The sequence below is a fragment of the Salmo salar genome, chromosome 14 (assembly GCF_965601325.2).
Source record: "Salmo salar chromosome 14, fSalSal1, whole genome shotgun sequence".
Lineage (NCBI taxonomy): Eukaryota > Metazoa > Chordata > Actinopteri > Salmoniformes > Salmonidae > Salmo > Salmo salar.
Window position 1 is genome coordinate 33752092 of NC_138304.1, and position 20184 is coordinate 33772275.

Here is a 20184-nt window from a genome sequence, read left to right on the forward strand (position 1 = left end):
CCTTAAACCACTTGAGTGTCGCTTTAGCAGTATGCTTAGGGTCATTGTCCTGCTGGAAGGTGAACCTCCATCCCAGTCTTAAATCTCTGGAAGGTTGAAACAGGTTTCCCTCTGAATTTCCCTGTATTTAGTGCCATCCATCATTCCTTCAATTCTGACCCGTTTCCCAGTCCCTGCCAATGGTAAACATCCCCACAGCATGATGCTGCCACCACCATGCTTCACTGTGGTGATTGTGTTCTCGGGGTGATGAGTGGTGTTGGGTTTGCACCAGACATAGTGTTCTCTTTGATGGCCAAATAGTTCAATTTTAGTCTCATCTGACCAGAGTACCTTCTTCCATATGTTTGGGGCGTCTCCCACATGCCTTTTAGTGAACACCAAACGTGTTTGCTTATTTTTTTCTTTAAGCAATGGCTTTTTTTCATGTCACTCTTCCGTAAAGCCCAGCTCTGTGGAGTGCACGGCTTATAGTGGTCCTATGGACAGATACTCCAATAACCACTGTGGAACTTTGCAGCTCCTTCAGGGTTATCTTTGGTCTCTTTGTTGCCTCTCCGATTAATGCCCTCCATGCCTGGTTCGTGAGTTTTGGTGGGCGGCCCTCTCTTGGCAGGTTTGTTGTGGTGCCATATTCTTTCAATTTCTTAATAATGGATTTAATGGTGCTCTGTGGGATGTTCAAAGTTTCGGCTATTTTTTATAACCCAACCCTGACCTGTTTGAAGAGCTCCTTGGTCTTTATGGTTCCGCTTGCTTAGTGGTGTTGCAGACTCTGGGGCCTTTCATAACAGGTGTATATATTGAGATCACGTGGCAGATCATGTGACACTTAGATTGCACACAGGTGGACTTTATTTAACTAATTATGTGACTTCTGAAGGTAATTGGATGCACCAGATCTTATTTAGGGGCTTCATAGCAAAGGGGGTGAATTCATATATATGCACCACTTTTCAGTTTTTTATCTTTTAGAAAAAATTTTAAACAAGTAATTTTTTTCATTTTGCTTCACCAATTTGGACTATTTTGTGTATGTCCATTATATGAAATCCAAATAACAATCCATTTAAATTACAGGTTGTAATGCAACAAAATATGAAAAAATGCCTTGGGGGATGAATACTTTTGCAAGGCACTGTAGCAATGACTGAATCGTCTGGGTGTGTTATTGGAAATGTAAAAGAGGCAATGGCATTTTATTTAATTACACGAGGAGGAATGGAATAGTTATTGGACCATCAAATGTTCTGGTGCCTAAGATTTGATTTCTTTCTCGAAGTATTCAATAGAAATTAGGAACCCAATCATTTCCTGGCCATGCTTGGCTGTTCTGGATAGCACAGATGGTGTTTCTTTGGGTAGGTTTGTGATTGAGAGGATGACTTTACAATTGCAGATACCAACAGAGCTGGCATTTGAAAAGAGCAAGAGGGATCTTTAGAAAATTCCTTGGCTGGAGAGCTTAGATTTGTACAATAGCAATCCTAAAGGACTGTAGTAGAACAATATGTAATACACCAGCTGAGTACTTTAGAGATGTAGACCAGGATTCATTCATGTAGACAGGCATGAGGGGGTTGGTGTCACACTTTTGGCACAGCCCCAGCTAACACACCTGACTTCAATAATCAACCATGATCGTCAGTTTAGAATGTGATTAGTTTAATCAGCTAGGAATGGGGGAAAAAGTGTGACACCACCTCGGTCCCGGAGGACTGGAGTTTCCCTTCCCTGTTGTATATTATAAATGACAAGTTATGTTGTTTCAATGCAGTGGGCTAAATCAGGGTCACACAGAGTGTTTCTTGGTTTTAAACAAAATATACACTACCGTGCAAAAGTTTGGGGTCACTTAGAAATGTCCTTTTTTTAAGAAAAGCACATTTTTTTGTCCATTAAAATATCATCAAATTGATCAGAAATACAGTGTAGACATTGTTAATGTTGTAAATGACTATTGTAGCTGGAAATGGCTGATATTTAATGGAATATCTACATAGGCATACAGAGGCCCATTATCAGCAACCATCACTCCTGTGTTCCAATGGCACATTGTGTTAGCTAATCCAAGTTTATAATTTTAAAAGGCTAATTGATCATTAGAAAACCCTTTTGCAATTATGTTAGCACAGCTGAAAACTGCTGTGCTAATTAAAGAAGCAATAAAACTGGCCTTCTTTAGAGAAGTTGAGTATCTGGAGCATCAGCATTTGTGGGTTCGATTACAGGCTCAAAATGGCCAGAAACAAAGAATGATTTTCTGAAACTCGTCAGTCTATTCTTGTTCTGAGAAATGAAGGCTATTCCATGTGAGAAGGCCAGCATCCCGGAGTTGCCTCTTCCCTGTTGACGTTGAGACTGGTGTTTTGCGAGTACTATTTAGTGAAGCAGCCAGTTGAGGACTTGTGAGGTGTCTGTTTCTCAAACTAGACACTCTAATGTACCTGTCCTCTTGCTCAGTTGTGCACCGGGCCCTCCCACTCCTCTTTCTATTCTGGTTAGAGCCAGTTTGCGCTGTTCTGTGAAAGGAGTAGCACACAGCGTTGTACGAGATCTTCAGTTTCTTGGCAATTTCTCGCATGGAATAGCCTTCATTTCTCAGAACAAGAATAGACTAACGAGTTTCAGAAGAAACTTTTCACACAGAAGAAACTTTTCACACAAGAAACTTTTCTTTGTTTCTGGCCATTTTGAGCCTGTAATTGAACCCACAAATGCTGATGCTCCAGATACTCAACTACTCTAAAGAAGGCCAGTTTTATTGCTTCTTTAATCAGAACAACAGTTTTCAGCTGTGCTAACAAAATTGCAAAAGGGTTTTCTAATGATCAATTAGCCTTTTAAAATTATAAACTTGAATTAGCTAACACAACGTGCCATTGGAACACAGGAGTGATGGTTGCTGATAATGGGCCTCTGTATGTCTATGTAGATATTCCATTAAAAATCAGCCGTTTCCAGCTACAGTCATTTACAACATTAACAATGTCTAACCTGTTTTCTGATGAATTTGATGATATTTTAAATGGACAAAAAATGTGCTTTTCTTTCATAAACAAGGACATTTCTAAGTGACCCAGAACTTTTGAACGGCACTGTGTGTATATACATATATAAAAAAGTAAAAACTTTATTTCACTAGGCAAGTCAGTTAAGAACAAATTCTTATTTACAATGACGGCCTTCAACTCTATACACCTCGCACACGGTAAAAAAGAAGACACCCTAAACATATCAGATATATAGTTGAAATCTATTCAATTTTGAGTTTGCATCCCAATATGTATACATCACAGAAGACTGAAACATAACAAAACCGTTTGACATAGAAACACCAGATTTTTTTATTTATTTTTAAATAATGTTGAGTAATTACGAAATTATGAAAAATATTAATAACATTTCACCCATGAGGCCACTAGAGTGCGATTTGGTCATTTGACTGCAGGAAACGTTTCCTTCTATTGATTACACCATAGAACAAAGACATCACCTGCTGCGTCCTGACTTGAGGTACTCATGTGTGATTCAAATTTCAACACATATCTTATATTGAAAATGTCACAAGCTACAATTTATTCCTGTTGTAGGACTATCTAGGTTAACTAGCCAACAAACCTTCACCACTCCATCAGTATAAAGTCAAATAAATCATGATTTAATTTATCCCACTAGGCCCTGCAGCTATGCAGAGTACTGGACATAAATTATAAGCTGTATCATTTTAGCTGCTTCCCTTCCACTTTCCTTGAATACTGAATTGACCAAGTCAATATGAGGATGACTCTTTGCATTTACAAGCATTTCTCTGAACTAGTAGAACATATGAAGACATTTATGTGATGCATCGTGCATCACAGTATAAAGCCTATCTTTGGTGCATTGTGCAGTATGAAGACATGTTTTTGGTGCATTGTATGTAGGAGCAGACTTTTGTTACATTTAGGTTGAGCTGTATTGCAGTCAGAGAGACATAACTGTGTCTGTATTTGCTGTAGTTAGTGACAGGCACACACATTCAAAAAGACCCACATAAAGAGAACCATTTATATATCGCTTAGGAGTGAGTGCTTCAAATGTTTCTCTTCCTATTAATATTCACTGCATTATGCCTCGCAAATCACCAGCCACTTGAAAGCCAATTACTAAGGGAAAAGTCCACCGTTTTCCCCTCTACAATCTGTAACAAGCATGAATGCAAAAACTTTAACCAGTTTGATTTTGTATAATCTGTTTGTCTACATATAATGTACTACAGTAGTACAAGTAAAATGCAAATAAGTGCATAGGCTGTAAGTTTGTTAGTTATTTGCATTTCTTGAATACGTTTGTGGAGTTTAAATTATTTAGATGAAAATCTATGCAAATATGGTGAACAAATTGCAGTTGACAACTGAGTACCTTTATTGATTAGGCCCCTATGTCAAACTTAGGTACCTATTGTATGGACATGTTTATGTGGTACAAATGGGATGACACGATGGATTGTCATAATGATCAGAGATTGCTTATTTAAAGCTTTTCATTAGGTCTCAAAGCCCTTTACATCAAAAGGGGGAGTAAGGGGGTGACTTCATGCAACTCCAAGGAATAGCACCCACCTAAGTGATGGGTGACAGCTATTTTGTGTCAGAACACAACACTAACAGAACATTGGCTATCACTGTGGGGAGGATTTTTGGTGTCCAAAAGTATATGAATGACTAACCAAGATGTAATTAGAATTTTAACCCACATTTTTCTTCATACTTTATACCTTTACACCCGTAGCAGGGTGATGGTTGTGTTTTCCAAAGAAAATGTCTTAACTTGTAATAAAAACCAAAAGCAGAATAAACAGAGAAATGTAGAATGTGGACATAAAACCCAAATTGTCTTATCACTCCAGGCATCATGTTGTGTCTTCCTCAGAGTGTTTTTCAAATTGCTATTTCTATTATGCCAATATCCATTTGACAAGTTGATGCATGACCGGGTATTTTCTGTATTATCTCAATAGCACGACTGATGAAGTTAGTATCGCGGATGGGTAATGGTTGGTTGCTATGCTGTGAGTGTGAGCTCTTGGTTACCAGGACATATATATTGATTTAATCCTCCAGGGTTGTGGTCATATCCTTGGTAATTCATCTACTGTTATGATAATAAGGCTTCTCAGGGTGAGCCAATGAGTGATCATCTTGTTTGCGCTTAAGAATAATGAAAGGGGTTTCTCTTTAGGATGAGATTAACTTTTAACCCCAATGAAAAGCCCAAGCCAATTATTATTGGTCAAGCCTTGAAACCCTGGACCATATATGGAGCAATAATTATCAGGGAAAGACCCTCCGGGGGTTGATTGGTCCCCTGGCCCAAGGCGGCAACAATGAGCTCTGGGGATGTAGGACCCGTTAATACTTACCGAAGTCTAACAGAAATGAAATGGCAGCCAATGTGTTCACTGCACTATCCTATTAGAAGAAACCAAATACTCCTGAGAAAAATACTACTTTCACCATGAGAAGATCGAGGGATTCAGTTCTGCAATGTTTGGATCATTTATTTGACTTGTGTCTGTTAATATCAAATGGAGACACATGCTCTCAGCTCTTGCAACCACATCCCCTATTACAGATAAATCATACTCTTTGTGGCTATGAATTTTACATCCATATCTACATGCAACCTGTGGAATTCCCATACACAGTAGGAGCTATCACTGGATTGCAGATGACAGACGCTGACTGTTAGAACATATTAGAAAACCATAACAATAGTGAAGTTACCGACAGCACAGAATGAGAGACTCCTCCTGTGAGCACAGACACACAGGCAAAGCAGCCATTCGGCAGTAGGATGGATCCTGACTACTAACGAGGTAGGGAAAGAGGGGGGGGGGGGGGGTGAGAAAGAGTGGTGGTGGGAGGGAGCAAGAGCAGCAAGCGAGCAAGCTAGGGAGCGAAAGAGAGGGAAGAATAGAAATCTGTATGTTGAGATAAGGAGAAACGCTAATGGTGCTGAACAGGCTTTAGTGGCTCGGATGGCGAAGGTGGCCGTAAAGCATCAAGATGTGCATGGGCTTCCTTGCTAATTGTGGATGAGAGCGAAGCAAGGAAGTACATACCGTGGAGGCTACCTACCAACACTGGGCTTGTCTGTCAACCACACAGGAGAGGTGGGTTAGTGGGAGGTCTATGACCCCCCTCATCATTTTCATCTGGAGAAAAGAGAGAATAGAGTGACAGAGAGAGAAAATAAAGTAAATTAAGGTGGCAGCGAGGGATAGTGAGCCATCTCTCTCTTTATTCCTTCCCCCATTCCAAAATCCATCGCATCCCTTTATCACCGAAATGTAGTGGCGTTCATGCCGATTGGAGGAGGAAGGGTCCCATTGACTGTTGAGGCTGAACCCTTCTCTTCAGCCCTCCGCAGCCCTTTCATTACCAGTCCCCATCTCTCCCTCTCCTCTCCCTCACTTCCGACCGTTATTTTCTCCTGTTTGTTCTTTTCATGATCCTTTTCACACTGCCCAGGGTACAGAAGGCATTCCCTTTTTGGTAGAAGTGGGTGTTTCTGGAGCTGTCATTGTGTTTGGTTCTGCTACAAAAGACAGCAGAGCGGGAGAGAGAGACAGAGTGAGCGCTAGAGAGAAAGAGAATAGAAGAGGAGCTTCAAAGAAAAGGGGGGACCTGGGACTACATGGAAGAACTAAGACCCTCTGGAAGGCGAATTGTTATAAAAGAGAAATTGTAAAAGCGGCTGACAACCATTTTAAGATAGCGGTTATAATTTGCCACTTGCAGATTATCGTTGGAATAAAAGGCTCAGGTTGCCACGCCAAAACACTGGCGACTGGTTGGTTTATGCTACGTTCTGTTGCTAAGCAAGTCTCTCGAACCTGAAGTTCTTGTTGAGGAAATACTAGTGTCTTGAGGATCACTCACCCAACCTGCAACCATGAAGGGGGACTCAGAGGAAAGCATCGAGAGCATCCGGCCCTCCAACCTGCAAGCATTCGCCAACATGTCCACTCTACATGGCATGAGCCACATATTTGCCTACGGGCACATGACATTTCGCCGCTTCCTCTGGACACTCTCGTTCCTGGGCTCGCTGGCCTTGCTGATGCTGGTGTGCATGGACCGCGTGTCCTACTACTTTGAGTATCCTCACGTCACTAAACTGGATGAGGTGGCGGCGCCTAACCTCACCTTCCCTGCTGTGACCTTCTGCAACCTCAACGAGTTCCGCTTCTCCCAGATCACCAGGAACGACCTGTATCATGTGGGGGAGCTCTTGGCCCTCCTGAACTCCAACTATCAGATAGCCAACACTCACCTGGCCGAGCCCGAGGTGCTGGACGCCCTCAAGGATAAGGCCAACTTCCTCAACTTCAAGCCCAAGCAGTTCAACATGACAGACTTCTACAACCGCACGGGCCACGATATCAATGACATGCTGCTGCATTGCACCTTCCGGGGATCGGAGTGTTACCCATGGAACTTCACTACCGTGAGTCTCTTCAAATCATTTCTGGTTATGTGGTTTGGGGTTTGCCTCTGGGTTTGTGTTAGGTGTTCTTTTCCAGACTTAACAAAGTTTGGATTTCAACAGTTTTAGTTAAGTAGTTTCTATATTAATTGAGGCTTGAGAGGAACACCTAATATCTTGATTCAGAGAACTTGGAACTAATTCACTGTCCCCATAGAGGCAGAAGTGGACATGTTGGTTTTTGTGTAGTCCTAATGCTCCCTCAAGATTCACATAAGGCTTCTGCTGAGGATAGAAATTGATTGTCACAGTAACTTTGGATTAAAACCAAAAGCTTTCATGCTTGTGTTGTTACAGACAAGGTACAGTTACTCACCTGAGACCTGCTGTGGTGTTGCTGTGCTGCAAGTTGTACATGTTTAAAGGTGATCCATAGCCTAAAGGGAAATCCAGAATTGGACATGACGGTCACATTAATAATATTGTACACTGTCAATGTAGCCGAGCCATTGAACACTGTCAATGGCTAGCTGTAATTATATTTTTTGTAGATGGTAGTCTACTGTAAGAAAAGCATTAGTTGTGGTTCAGGCTACTCTAGTGGCCTTGGTAAAAGACGGGGTGAGCGATGAGAAACTCAGGATGCACAGTTAGAGACATGCCCTTAATTTCTCTAAGCTGTTGTTTTCGTGAAGAGAAGTAATGATACATGATTAAATCCATACATTTTAGTAGCATGGAACAGATGGTGATATACGGTAGAAGTTGGGATACTCTGCCCATGAGGTGCCATCAACAGGTCAAATTATGATCTAATCTAGACATTCATGAACAAAAGCACAGTATTGTTCAAACATTGTGAAGGGCATATTGTTATTGGTTATACTATCTGGTTTTGGTATTGATTCAATCATACAGTAATAAAGTCACTTTACACCTACCTACAAGTAAACTACCATTCAAAGGTTTGGGGTCACTTAGACATTTCCTTGTTTTAAAAAAAAAAATGTGTATATTAAAATAACATATCAGAAATACAGTGTAGACATTGTTAATGTTGTAAATGACTATTGTAGCTGGAAACGGCAGATTTTTTATGGATTATCTACATAGGCATACAGAGGCCCATTATCAGCAACCATCACTCCTGTGTTCCAATGACACGTTGTGTTTGCTAATTCAAGTTTATAATTTTAAAAGGCTAATTGATCATTAGAAAACCCTTTTGCAATTATGTTTGCTCAGCTGAAAACTGTTGTGCTAATTAAAGAAGCAATAAAACTGGCCTTCTTTAGAGAAGTTGAGTATCTGGAGCATCAGCATTTGTGGGTTTGATTACAGGCTCAAAATGGCCAGAAACAAATAACCTTCTTCTGAAACTCGTCAGTCTATTCTTGTTCTGAGAAATGAAGGCAATTCCATGCGAGAAATTGCCAAGAAACTGAAGATCTCGTACAACGATGCGTACTACTCCCTTCACAGAACAGCGCAAACTGGCTCTAACCAGAATAGAAAGAGGAGTGGAAGGGCCAAGTGCACAACTGAGCAAGAGGACAAGTACATTAGAGTGTCTAGTTTGAGAAACAGACACCTCACAAGTCCTCAACTGGCTGCTTCATTAAATAGTACCCGCAGAACACCAGTCTCAACGTCAACAGTGAAGAGGCAACTCTGGGATGCTGGCCTTCTAGGCAAAGTTGCAAAGAAAAAGCCATATCTCTGACTGGCTAATAAAAATAAAAGATTAAGATGGGCAAAAGAACACAGACACTGGACAGAGGAACTGGTTGAGAGAATGCCAAGAGTGTGCAAAGCTGTCATCAAGGCAAAGGGTGGCTACTTTGAAGAATCTCAAATATAAAATATAATTTGATTTGTTTAACACTTTTTTGGTTACTACGTGATTCCATATGTGTTATTTCATAGTTTTGATGTCTTCACTATCATTCTACAATGCAGAAAATAGTAAAAATTAAGAAAAACCCTTTAATGAGTTGGTGTGTCCAAACTTTTGACTGGTGCTGTATATAACAAAACAATTATTTTATCATGCTCTCTCTTGTCCCTCTTCAGCAGACATACTGTATAGTGAGCAATTTGTTTGGAACATCAAATCGCAATACATATAGAATCGTGAGAATCATAAGAATCGTGAAAATCGCAATGCATATCGTATCGGTACCTAAGTATCAATGATTGTATCTTGAGGTCCCTGGTAATTCTCATCCCTAAATATAGTGTGAGGCATTAACAAAATAGGCCTACCACCATATTCAGTTAAAATTCAATACAACTGTATTTATCCCCCTAGGGGTAATTACAGTTTAGGGGCAAGTTTTGAAACCTCCTGGCCAGAGTATAACAGTACTTTATGTGTACTTAAAAAAAAACGGTGTAAATCTAGTACTCATAACGATGTAGATAGTGGATTACATACTGCATGTGCCCTTGGCAGCAACTTCCAATAGCATTACCATTGGGTATGCTGTAGTTGTGTAACCTAACCTATATTCATTGGTGTTTTATTATGTGTTTTTTGATAACTGACTTTATGATTCATGGAATATTTGGTTGAGAAATTCTGATGTACATTTACATTGTGACGAAGAAAAACATTATTTTATTGTGAAATGTGTTGTCAATCCTGACAGCTACTCTGGTACATGTGGTACATGCTGTATGTGAATAATTATTTGTGATTTGACATATTGGAAAATGTTTTTACATTTAAAATGCCTTATCAACACACTGGGCCAACTTTACATAAGGCTGTCAGATATAGCAGAATAAAAGAAAGGCCTTGGTCCTTGTGCCTTCTCACACCGCTGAAGTGTGCGGTAATTCCCTGGCAAGGCACAGTATGTCGTGTGTTAATGCGTACTTATATTCATATTCCATTTAGTTATGCCGCCAACCAATAACAATAACCACGTTTTTATGCGAGTAAATCACAACAGCTGTGATTGCAACAGGAAGTTTCAGTACAATTTTGAATGCCAACAGATAATTTGTTCGTATGACATGATGGGATATTTTTGTGTCGGTAAAATAGTAATGCGAAATAGCGGTGGAAATGCCTTTATGCGCAAATATTGATAGAAAAAAATCATCATATCGAGGTAAACTTGGAGTCATGCATGATATGGTATGTGGTCCTCCCACCACAACTCGGGAAACCATGCAGTTTATTAGGTTACAGATGAAATACAGTAACTTATGATGAACTTCACAGGGTGGTGAAAGTGTACAGTGATCTTGATGCTCCTTTCCAATAAATATAGAGGGTCTGATTCTGGTGACATGATGATGGATAGTGACTGCCGTTTGACAAATACAAATATTCTCGCTCTTATCCGTATAAATCTCATTATGTAGACTAGTTTACCGCACTGTATCTGCGAGCATGTGCCAAAACCAGAGTAGGCACATTTGCTATTTAACGCAACAGTTTTTGTGATGTTTACATGAAAGAAAACTTAAGCAAAAAAGTACATTTTTGTGTGCACTACGCCAGTGTTTCCCAACCCTGGTCCTCCAGTACCCCCAACAGTACACATTTTTATTGTAGCCGTGGACAAGCACACCTGATTCAACTTGTCGAACTAATCATCAAGCCCTCAATGAGTTCAATGAGGTGTGTTTGTTAAAGGCTACAACGAAACTGTATACTGTTGGGGGGACTCGAGGACCAGGGTTGGGAAACACTGCACTACGTCATCATTAAATCAAATCAAATGTATTTATAAAGCCCTTCTTACATCAGCTGATGTCACAAAGTGCTGTACAGAAACCCAGCCTAAAACCCCAAACAGCAAACAATGCAGGTGTAGAATTTATCATGCACAGATTGTTATCTGCAACAAGTCAGTTTGGTGGAAACACACCAATGGTGGGAAAAAATATGCATGAAAATCTATTGCCAATTGGATGGAAACCAACTACTGATTAGTATTTGTTTAAATGATGGACCAAGTTCTTCTATTGATCTCACAGTTCTCTAAGGAATTTATTTTGATCCTGTGTGAATGAGAAAAAAAGTATTCCTCCAAATCAGTAAGCTCATTAGGTAGTGTCCTAAATCTTATACTTTGGTCAAATAAAACTGACATCTCACCAGATGAGACTTTTAGTATTCTGGTTAAATGTCACATACGCCGATGATGTTACCATTATGGTCAGGAAATGGAGACAGCGTGTGATGATGCTATGTGTGTGATTGAAAAGGAAATGAAATGGAAACAGTTTAGCTTACAATTTGGAGCCTAAAATGGCTTCATATAGTTTTATATAAAGACTGCATGTGTGCATTACCAGGATTTAGGCTAGGCTAATCATAGTGCTACAGAAATGGAATATATTTCCTTTGCCTAATGATTTCTGTTTCAAGTTATGTGTGAGTGCTGCCCCTCCCCTGTGCACCTGAGGGATAATGAAGTGATGAGTTGAAATAGAAACCCTCTATTAGTCCAGATGATATAACAGAGCTGTAGACCCAGTACCTGTAGCTACAGTTGACTGAGTCATAGGTTCTGCTTTAAACTGACATCTACATTATTAGTACTTCAAGATATTGTGAATATGGTGGCGATATGAGGTATTGGTTCAGGGAAATTCTAATTTTCTCACCCAATAGTTTTGATCTACAGTACACTGGTAGGCTACAATAAACTTTCAAAAGTTTGAATCTTGACTGGTTTGAATTTGATTTTGTGCCTACTCATCATCTTAAAAACCTCAGCTCTCATATTAATGGTTAAATTAATATTCTTCCAAACAAAGAACTAAGCAGGTATTATTTTCACTGGGAAAATCCTTCGGACACACTGATATCAATATCACAATCAATCTGACACAATACAGTACAGATTTGACCTAGAAAAGTGTCTGATTAAGTCAATGCTTTACTAAAGCTTTATATATTATATTTTATATACAGTATTTCTGGCAGTACTGTTGCAGCAAGCAGAAATGTCTTTCTTCCTCCTTATTCCTTCTCAAACCCTAAATGTGACTCGGCAGAAAGTACTGTAGACTACATTCCGAGAGGGCTCATTAGTTCTCTCACATCATGTATGTCATTCCCCTATGCCCTCTCAGGTGGAACTAGAAACGCTTCGAAGCTAGTTGCAACCTTAAATTTGATCAGGTGAAATGGTTTTATTTCCATTTATTTTATTAGAATGATTCAATGATTCAACTGATTTTCCCCAGGCATGGCCCTCTTTATTGGATTGCTTTGCAACATTCTTCTGACGAACATGGCATCATATGCACCTGAAATAGCTATACAGCGCTTAGGACTGGTTTAGGATTAGTTTACAGTACTACTGGTAACATTCCAACTCTTTATACATTTCAAGTTATGCTGCAAAATGTAACAGATAACGAAGTTAGTCAAATAGTCTTGGAGCTATTGGATTGTGGCGCAACAAAAACACATTTTAGGTTTATTGGAACACTGATTCAGTCATAGCATTTCTCCTCCTATCGTGAGTGCTTGACGGCAATGGATTGGTAAATGAAGTAAATGGAATTCTCTCCCTGTTTCAAAGTAACCTGGTCCATAACGTTGTCCGTTCTTTGTTGTATTCCTCTGAGCCATGTGTATGCTAATGGTCAAAAGTATCACGGCTCAGGAGAAGACCCAGATGCAGACAGTTCGAAGTAACAAAAGTTTACTACAAAAACAGGGGGCAGGCAAACGACAGGTCAAGGGCAGGCAGAGGTCAGTGATCTATAGCAGAGTCCGAAAGGTACAGAATGGCAGGCAGGCAGGCTCAGGGTCAGGGCAGGCAGATGTCAGTAATCCAGGGCACTGTCATAAGGTACAGAACAGCAGGCAGGGTCAGGTCAGGCAGAATGGTCAAAACCGGGAATACTAGAAAACAGGGAGTAGAGAAAAACAGGAGTATGGGAAAACTGCTGGTAGGTTTGACGAGACAAGCCTGAACTGGCAACAGACAAACAAGGAACACAGGGATAAATACACTGGGGAAAATGGGGAAGATGGGCGACACCCGGAGGGGGGTGGAGACAAGCACAAAGACAGGTGAAACAGATCAGGGTGTGACAAAAAGTCAATTTGGGGTTTGACTCTCAGCAGAGACGGAGTAGACTTACTGTATCTTAAGGATTACTTTACCACCAAACCAGTGGCTAGCTTATCAGAAGAAGAAGAAGAAGAAGCAGGTACACCAATGTGCAGGGTTCTGTTTCTATCACAGACTTTCATATTCACAGCAATAGAATCATGTAACCTCGCTTTTACAGGTTTTGGGAAGAGTAATATTTGGCCATTGACAAGTGAGTTTGTGTGAACCAACTGCATGTGGTCATTCAGAAGACATTTTGTGTCTTAAGAGTGTTAACGCTGTGCTCTCTGTAGACCTTGAAATAGGAACTTGGCACATGGCTTGGCATATCCAGTGTGGGCTTATATGATTAGACTGTGACTATGATTTGGTATTCTGGTGAACTCTCTTGTCTAAGCAATGGGGCATTTAAACTGAAATCCCACATTGCTTGTGAAGTAGTCACAACTGTCATTTCAATTGCATGTTCCTTCTTTGTATGAAATGGAAATATCTTAATTTCCATGTTTCTTGCCAAGCAACAGTCTTTGCCTTGGAACAGCAAATCTTTCATCAGTAATTTACATTGTAATGCTCGATTGAAAACACTTGCCAGGTCAAAGACCTGGTTAAGGTAGTGCCCACTTGAGCCCATCTTTGTGAATGCACATTCCATTGGCGCTGGTGGTTGAATGCACATGTGGTCTTACACATTCCTTGTCATACACCATATCTGATAATTAAATGATTGTGTTGAAGCACTAAACATCAGTCAAACCAACAATATCAAACACACACCAGCAATCAGGTATTGCTGTGTTTTTATGGAGTGAATGAAGCATCGCCACAATATACTACATCATGCACCCCCATGCAGAAAAGTATTTGTCACTGTTGGGCTGGATGCCAGAAGGACTACATACTACTGATCCAGAAGTGAGCTCAGTGCTACACTACATCTATCCCATTAACCCTCTTTGGGGGTAACTGCTCTGTTGAAAACCTGCTATATGGCACACTGTGATTATGCTCAGAATTGTGCATAACACATGTGAATCAGTCAAGATTAATTATGATATGATTGAATTAGATTCCACCCTTACGTCATTTGATGCATTTCTTTTCATTGTGATAATGTGAATTTGTTTTTTGTTAAAAAAAAGCAGTAGGCTTATAGACCAATATTTAGAGAAATGCCACAGGAAACATTCAATTATTCAAATGCCCCTAGAAAGGTCTTGTGAGAGAGATTTACAATGCAAAGGATTGTGGGAGGGATGAGCTTTGACCTTGAGTAAACGAGGAAGGAATTCCATTAAGTCTGGAGTGTGACACAATGGAGCTTGCAAATCATTAAAATTCACCTTAAAGTAAAAAATAAATAAAAAAAGATCACAATTTACATTTTCAATGTCATTCAAAAAATTCATTTGTAACCCCCTCCACCCATCATACAAACCTGCTGTATATTCGAAAAGACACAGAAAATAAATACACAGAGTTGCCCAGACATTAGTCTTACGGTACTAGTTCCTTCATCTATCCCCATATGGTTTAGCTAATAAAAGAAGGGAAATCAAAGCTGTGCTGCTCTGCAGTGCTAGTCTGGAGAAGAGAGCCTCATCAGTTCACAGGTGAAGGCTGCTGTTCACACATCGATTTGTTTTCGGCTTTGGCTTTTTGTGACCTTCCTCATTTCGCTACAATGTTATTTCTGAGTTTAATTTAAGTGTGTCCAAGAGCTGTTGTTGAATAGGTTTCAGCTAAAGACTACATTATGGGGCCTATCTTCCAGGTTCACTTGGAAATGCTCAGCAATGTATGAGTGCTTATAGTGTGGTCTATTGCTGCAATTGTGGTCTTTGGATTTGAACACATGCCACAACATACTGCAGGAGCACTGTCAATACCACTGATTCAGTGGTAGTGGTAAAGCCAGGGCCTTTCTTGGTCTGGGGGCTACAGTACTTCAGGACTCAAGAAGGCAGTAGCGTTGCTAACTTAGCCATCCGCTACACTTTCAAAGGACAAAATCCCATTGGCTGTGGATGTGACATTTCTCTGAAGAGGTCTCTCAATACAAAATCAAAATTAGTTTTGATTTGGATCATAATTGTCATGTCCACATTGGGGCAGTGGTTTAATAGCACTGAGCCCATTGAGAGATCGAACAAATAAGAGCCAGGCCTAATTCGCACATCTATCAAGTACTTAAGAATGCTTTGCAATTGAAATATTTATTGCATAAAGCTTTCCACTTGCAAACCCCTTCATAATATTTCCTTGTAATCCTGAAATGCCCGCTAAGACATTTTCTTTTCAAGATCAGTGGGAGAGCTACACAGTAGGATTTTATTTTAATAGAATTTTATTGCAAGGCTTACCATTTTTTTACTCAGTTGAAAAAGTGGCCTATTCCAGAAGTTCAGACCAAACTTTTTCTACATGCTTTGAGAATGCTTGTTTGGCTACAATTTGATTTAAAATTCAACTAAATATTTATGCAATGCTCTCTCACAGTTGGAGAGAAATGTTGTTTTGCCATATCCTGGACACCTCTGTACATAAGGTTTGCTTGAATACGCCCTATGACTGTTATCTTTATTAGATTATAGGCCTATGCTAACTATTTCAAGGACAATTGTCCTACTGTGGTTTAAAGAGTATGGTGAAATGATCATGTTTTCCTGCCAAAGATGAAGCTGTTATCGATATGTATCTATTGGCTAGCCACCTTCAAGAGTCTATGCCCAGCAGAGCATGTAAATTGTTTCTCACTCTTTGATGGACTTGTCAGCTATAGTGAGCAAGAAGTTGATTATCATAAACTGATAGCACTGAAGTAATACTAGAGTCTTTATTCTTGACAGGTCATGACAAGTCCCTCTAGGGTACGCCTTACCCTGGCATTTTCTCACACATAGATCTGACTGCGAATAAACAGAATCAGTATTCATCACTGCATTTTGCTGAAGCTCAGTGTTCTTCTTTAAGACTTGAAATCGCCTTTCATCTTGAGTGTTCTCCATGACAGCAGGTGTCGAGGGAGTGAGAGACGTATCTGTGATAGGTCGCTAGCTGGTATTACTGGGGCTGATTGACATAATGCTATGTCTAATGGATTTAGCTATTACCACGGCACCCACTGAGCATGTAAATCTAAGAGCTCCTAACAAGCACTCTTTAGCACCCTATTCCCTATATAGTTACAATACTTACCTGGTCAAAGGTAGTGTGAATATGGTTCCATTTTGGAGGCAACCATAATATCTTATAGCAGTGTTTCTCCTTCTTGGTCCTAAGGACACAAAGGGGTGCACATTTTAGTTTTTTTCCCTAGCACTCACCAGATTCTATTAATCAAAGGCTTGTTGGTGAGATTATTAGCTGAATCCGGTGTGTTAGTGCTAGTCTAGGGCAAAATGAAAAATCTGCACCCCTTTGGATGCCCAGGACCTGGATAAGAAACAATGTCCTATAGGATAGGGCTGCACGATTAATCAAATGTTAACCATTTTGCAAGAGGCTGCGATATTTTAAAATGTCACTTTTGTTTTACTTTTGATTTATTGCTCAAGTTCTCTCTGTTGCTCCTCTTTGGCCGCTTCCCAATCCCACACACACCAAGCCCTGCTCCCTGTCACTCAAGCAGACCAATTCCTCATGCTCGAGATTCACTCACAATGACCAAACAGCATGCAACAGATTTTTCCAAACAAGAATGACGCAGCTTTCCACTTTGCTTATTAATATGAATCCACATGTTTTTCATATAATACTATTTGTCTGTGTAACTTGCTTTCTGCAAAACACTAGCTTGTTGGTCTTAGCAAGCTGCAAAAACCCTTTTAGGTCTATGATAGCGCCGAAGGAAATGGCTGCAGCGTGACTATTTCTTAAGAAACTCTGCAGTATTGTGTTTGTTTATGTACAATTTTTTTTACATTATTAGCTCAGGAATTGTTTTGTGTCATTACATACAGCCGGGAAGAACTATTGGATATTAGAGCGGTGGTAACTCACCAGAACTTCCAACATTACGACCAGGATTATGACTTCCCTGGAACAGAACCTTTATTCAATCTCCCCAGAGTAATTTAGCTTATTCCAGAGGCTGACCCAAAACAATGCCGGCGGAGGAGAGGTACTCGGGGCGGTCTTCTGGTCTGACTTAGGAAGCGTGCACACCACCCACCTCTCCTGAGTATTTTACATGCTAATGTCCAATCTCTGGATAAGAAAGTTGATGAGCTCAAGGCGAGAGTTGCTTTTCAGAGAGACACCAGTGATTGTAACATACTCTGCTTCACGGAAACATGGCTCTCTCGAGATATACTGTCTGACTCTGTAAAGCCAGTTGGGTTCTCAGTACATCACGCCGACAGTAACAAACATTTCTCCGGGAAGCAGAAGGGTGGAGGTATATGTTTTATGATTAACAACTTATGGTGTAACTGTGATAACATACAGGAACTCAAGTCCTTCTGTTCACCTAACCTAGAATATCTCACAATCAAATGCCGATCGTACTATCTCCCGAGAGAATTTCCGTCAATAATAGCCACAGCGGTCTATATCCCCCTTCAAGCTGATACCACGACAGCCTTCAAAGAACTTCACTGGACTTTATGCAAACTGGAAACCACATATCCCGAGGCTGCATTTATTGTAGCTGGGGATTTAAACAAAGCAAATTTGAGGAAAAGGCTCCCGAAATTCTATCAACAAATGGATTGTTGTACTTGCACTGCTAAAACTCTCGACCATTGTTGTACTACCTTCCAGAGTGCATATAAGGCCCTCCCCCGCACTCCATTCGGCAAATCTGACCACAATTCCATCTTGCTATTCCCTTCCTACAGGCAGAAACTCAAACAGGAAGCACACGTGGTAAAGACTATTCAAAGCTGGTCTGACCAATCGGAATCCAAGCTTCAAGATCGTTTTGACTACAAGGACTGGGATATGTTCAGAGTAGCTTCAGAAAATAATATCGACACATATACCGATACGATGAATGAGTTTATCAGGAAGTGCATAGAAGATGTTGTACCCACTGTGACTATTAAAACCTACCCCAACCTGAAACCATGGATAGATGGGAGAATTTGCGCAAAACTGAAAGCGCGAACCACCGCATTTAAACAGGGAAAGAAGACTGGGAATATGGAAGAATACAAACCTGTGTAGTCATTCCCTTTGCAAAGCAATCAAGCAGGCTAAACGTTGGTATAGGGACAAAGTTGAGTCCCAGTTCAATGGCTCAGACACGAGACGTATGTGGCAGGGTCTACATACAATCATGGATTATAAAAGGAAAACCAGCCACGTCGCGGACACCGATGTCTTGCTTCCGGACAGGATGAACACCTTCTTTGCTCGCTTTGAGGATAATACAGTGACACCGACGCGGCCGACTATCAAAGAATGTGGGATCTCCTTCTCCATGGCCAATATGAGTAAGACATTTAAGTGTGTTAACCCTCACAAGGCTGCCGGCCCAGATGGTATCCCTAGCCGCGTCCTCAGAGCATGCGCAGACCAGCTGGCTGGTGTGCTTACAGATATATTCAATCTCTCCCTATCTCAGTCTGTTGTCCCCACGTGCGTCAAGATCCCTGTACCTAAGAAAGCGAAGGTAATTTGCCCCGTAGCACTCACCTCTGTCATCATGCTTTGAGAGACTAGTAAAGGATCATATCACCTCCACCTTACATGCCACCCTCGACCCACTTCAATTTGCTTACCTCCCCAATAGATCAACAAACAATGCAATTGCCACCACACTGCACAGGCATACCTATGTAAGAATGCTGTTCATTGACAATAGCTCAGCATTCAACACTCATCATCAAGCTCATCATCAAGCTTGAGGCCCTGGGTCTGAACCCCTCCCTGTGCAACAGGGTCCTGGACTTCCTGACAGGTCGCCCTCGGGTGGTGAAGGTAGGAAACAACACCTCCTCTTCGCTGATCCTCAACACTGGGGCCCCACAAGGATGCGTGCTCAGCCCCCTCCTGTACTCCCTGTTCACCCATGACTGCGTGGCCAAGCATGCCTCCAACTCAATCATCAAGTTTGCAGACGACACAAGAGTAGTAGGTTTGATTACCGACAATGATGAGACAGCATACAGGGAGGAGGTGAGGGCTCTGGGAGTGTGGTGCCAGGAAAAAAACCTCTCTCTCAACTTCAACAAAACTAAGGAGATTATCGTGTACTTCAGGAAACAGCAGAGGGAGCACCCCCTATCCACATCGATGGGACCGCAGTGGAGAAGGTGAAAAGCTTTAAGTTCCTCGTCGTACACATCACAGACAAACTGAAATTGTCCACCCACACAGACAGTGTGGCGAAGAAGTTGCAACAGCCAAAACCCTCACAAACTTTTACAGATGCACAATTGAGAGCATCCTGTCGGACTGTATCACCATCTGGTACGGCAACTGCACCGCCCACAAACGCAAAGCTCTCCAGAGGGCGGTGCGGTCTGCCCAACGCATTACCAGGGGCAAACTACCCACCCTCCTGGACACCTACAGCACCCGATGCCATAGGAAGGCCAAACAGATCATCAAGGACATCAACCAACCGAGCCACTGCCTGTTCACCCCCCTATCAACCAGAAGGCGAGGTCAG

At 41.0% G+C, this 20184-nt stretch overlaps 1 protein-coding gene across 1 annotated transcript in view; it reads left to right on the top strand.

The window, feature by feature from the left end:
* The first annotated feature begins 5910 nt into the window (after nt 1-5910).
* The window catches only part of LOC106569349 (acid-sensing ion channel 1C), a 181585-nt gene continuing 167311 nt past the window's right edge, over nt 5911-20184 (top strand). The window contains exon 1 of the mRNA XM_045694204.2: nt 5911-7494. Within this exon, the coding sequence (XP_045550160.1) occupies nt 6940-7494 (555 nt within the window). The 5' untranslated portion in view covers nt 5911-6939. The remainder of the gene's footprint in view (nt 7495-20184) is intronic.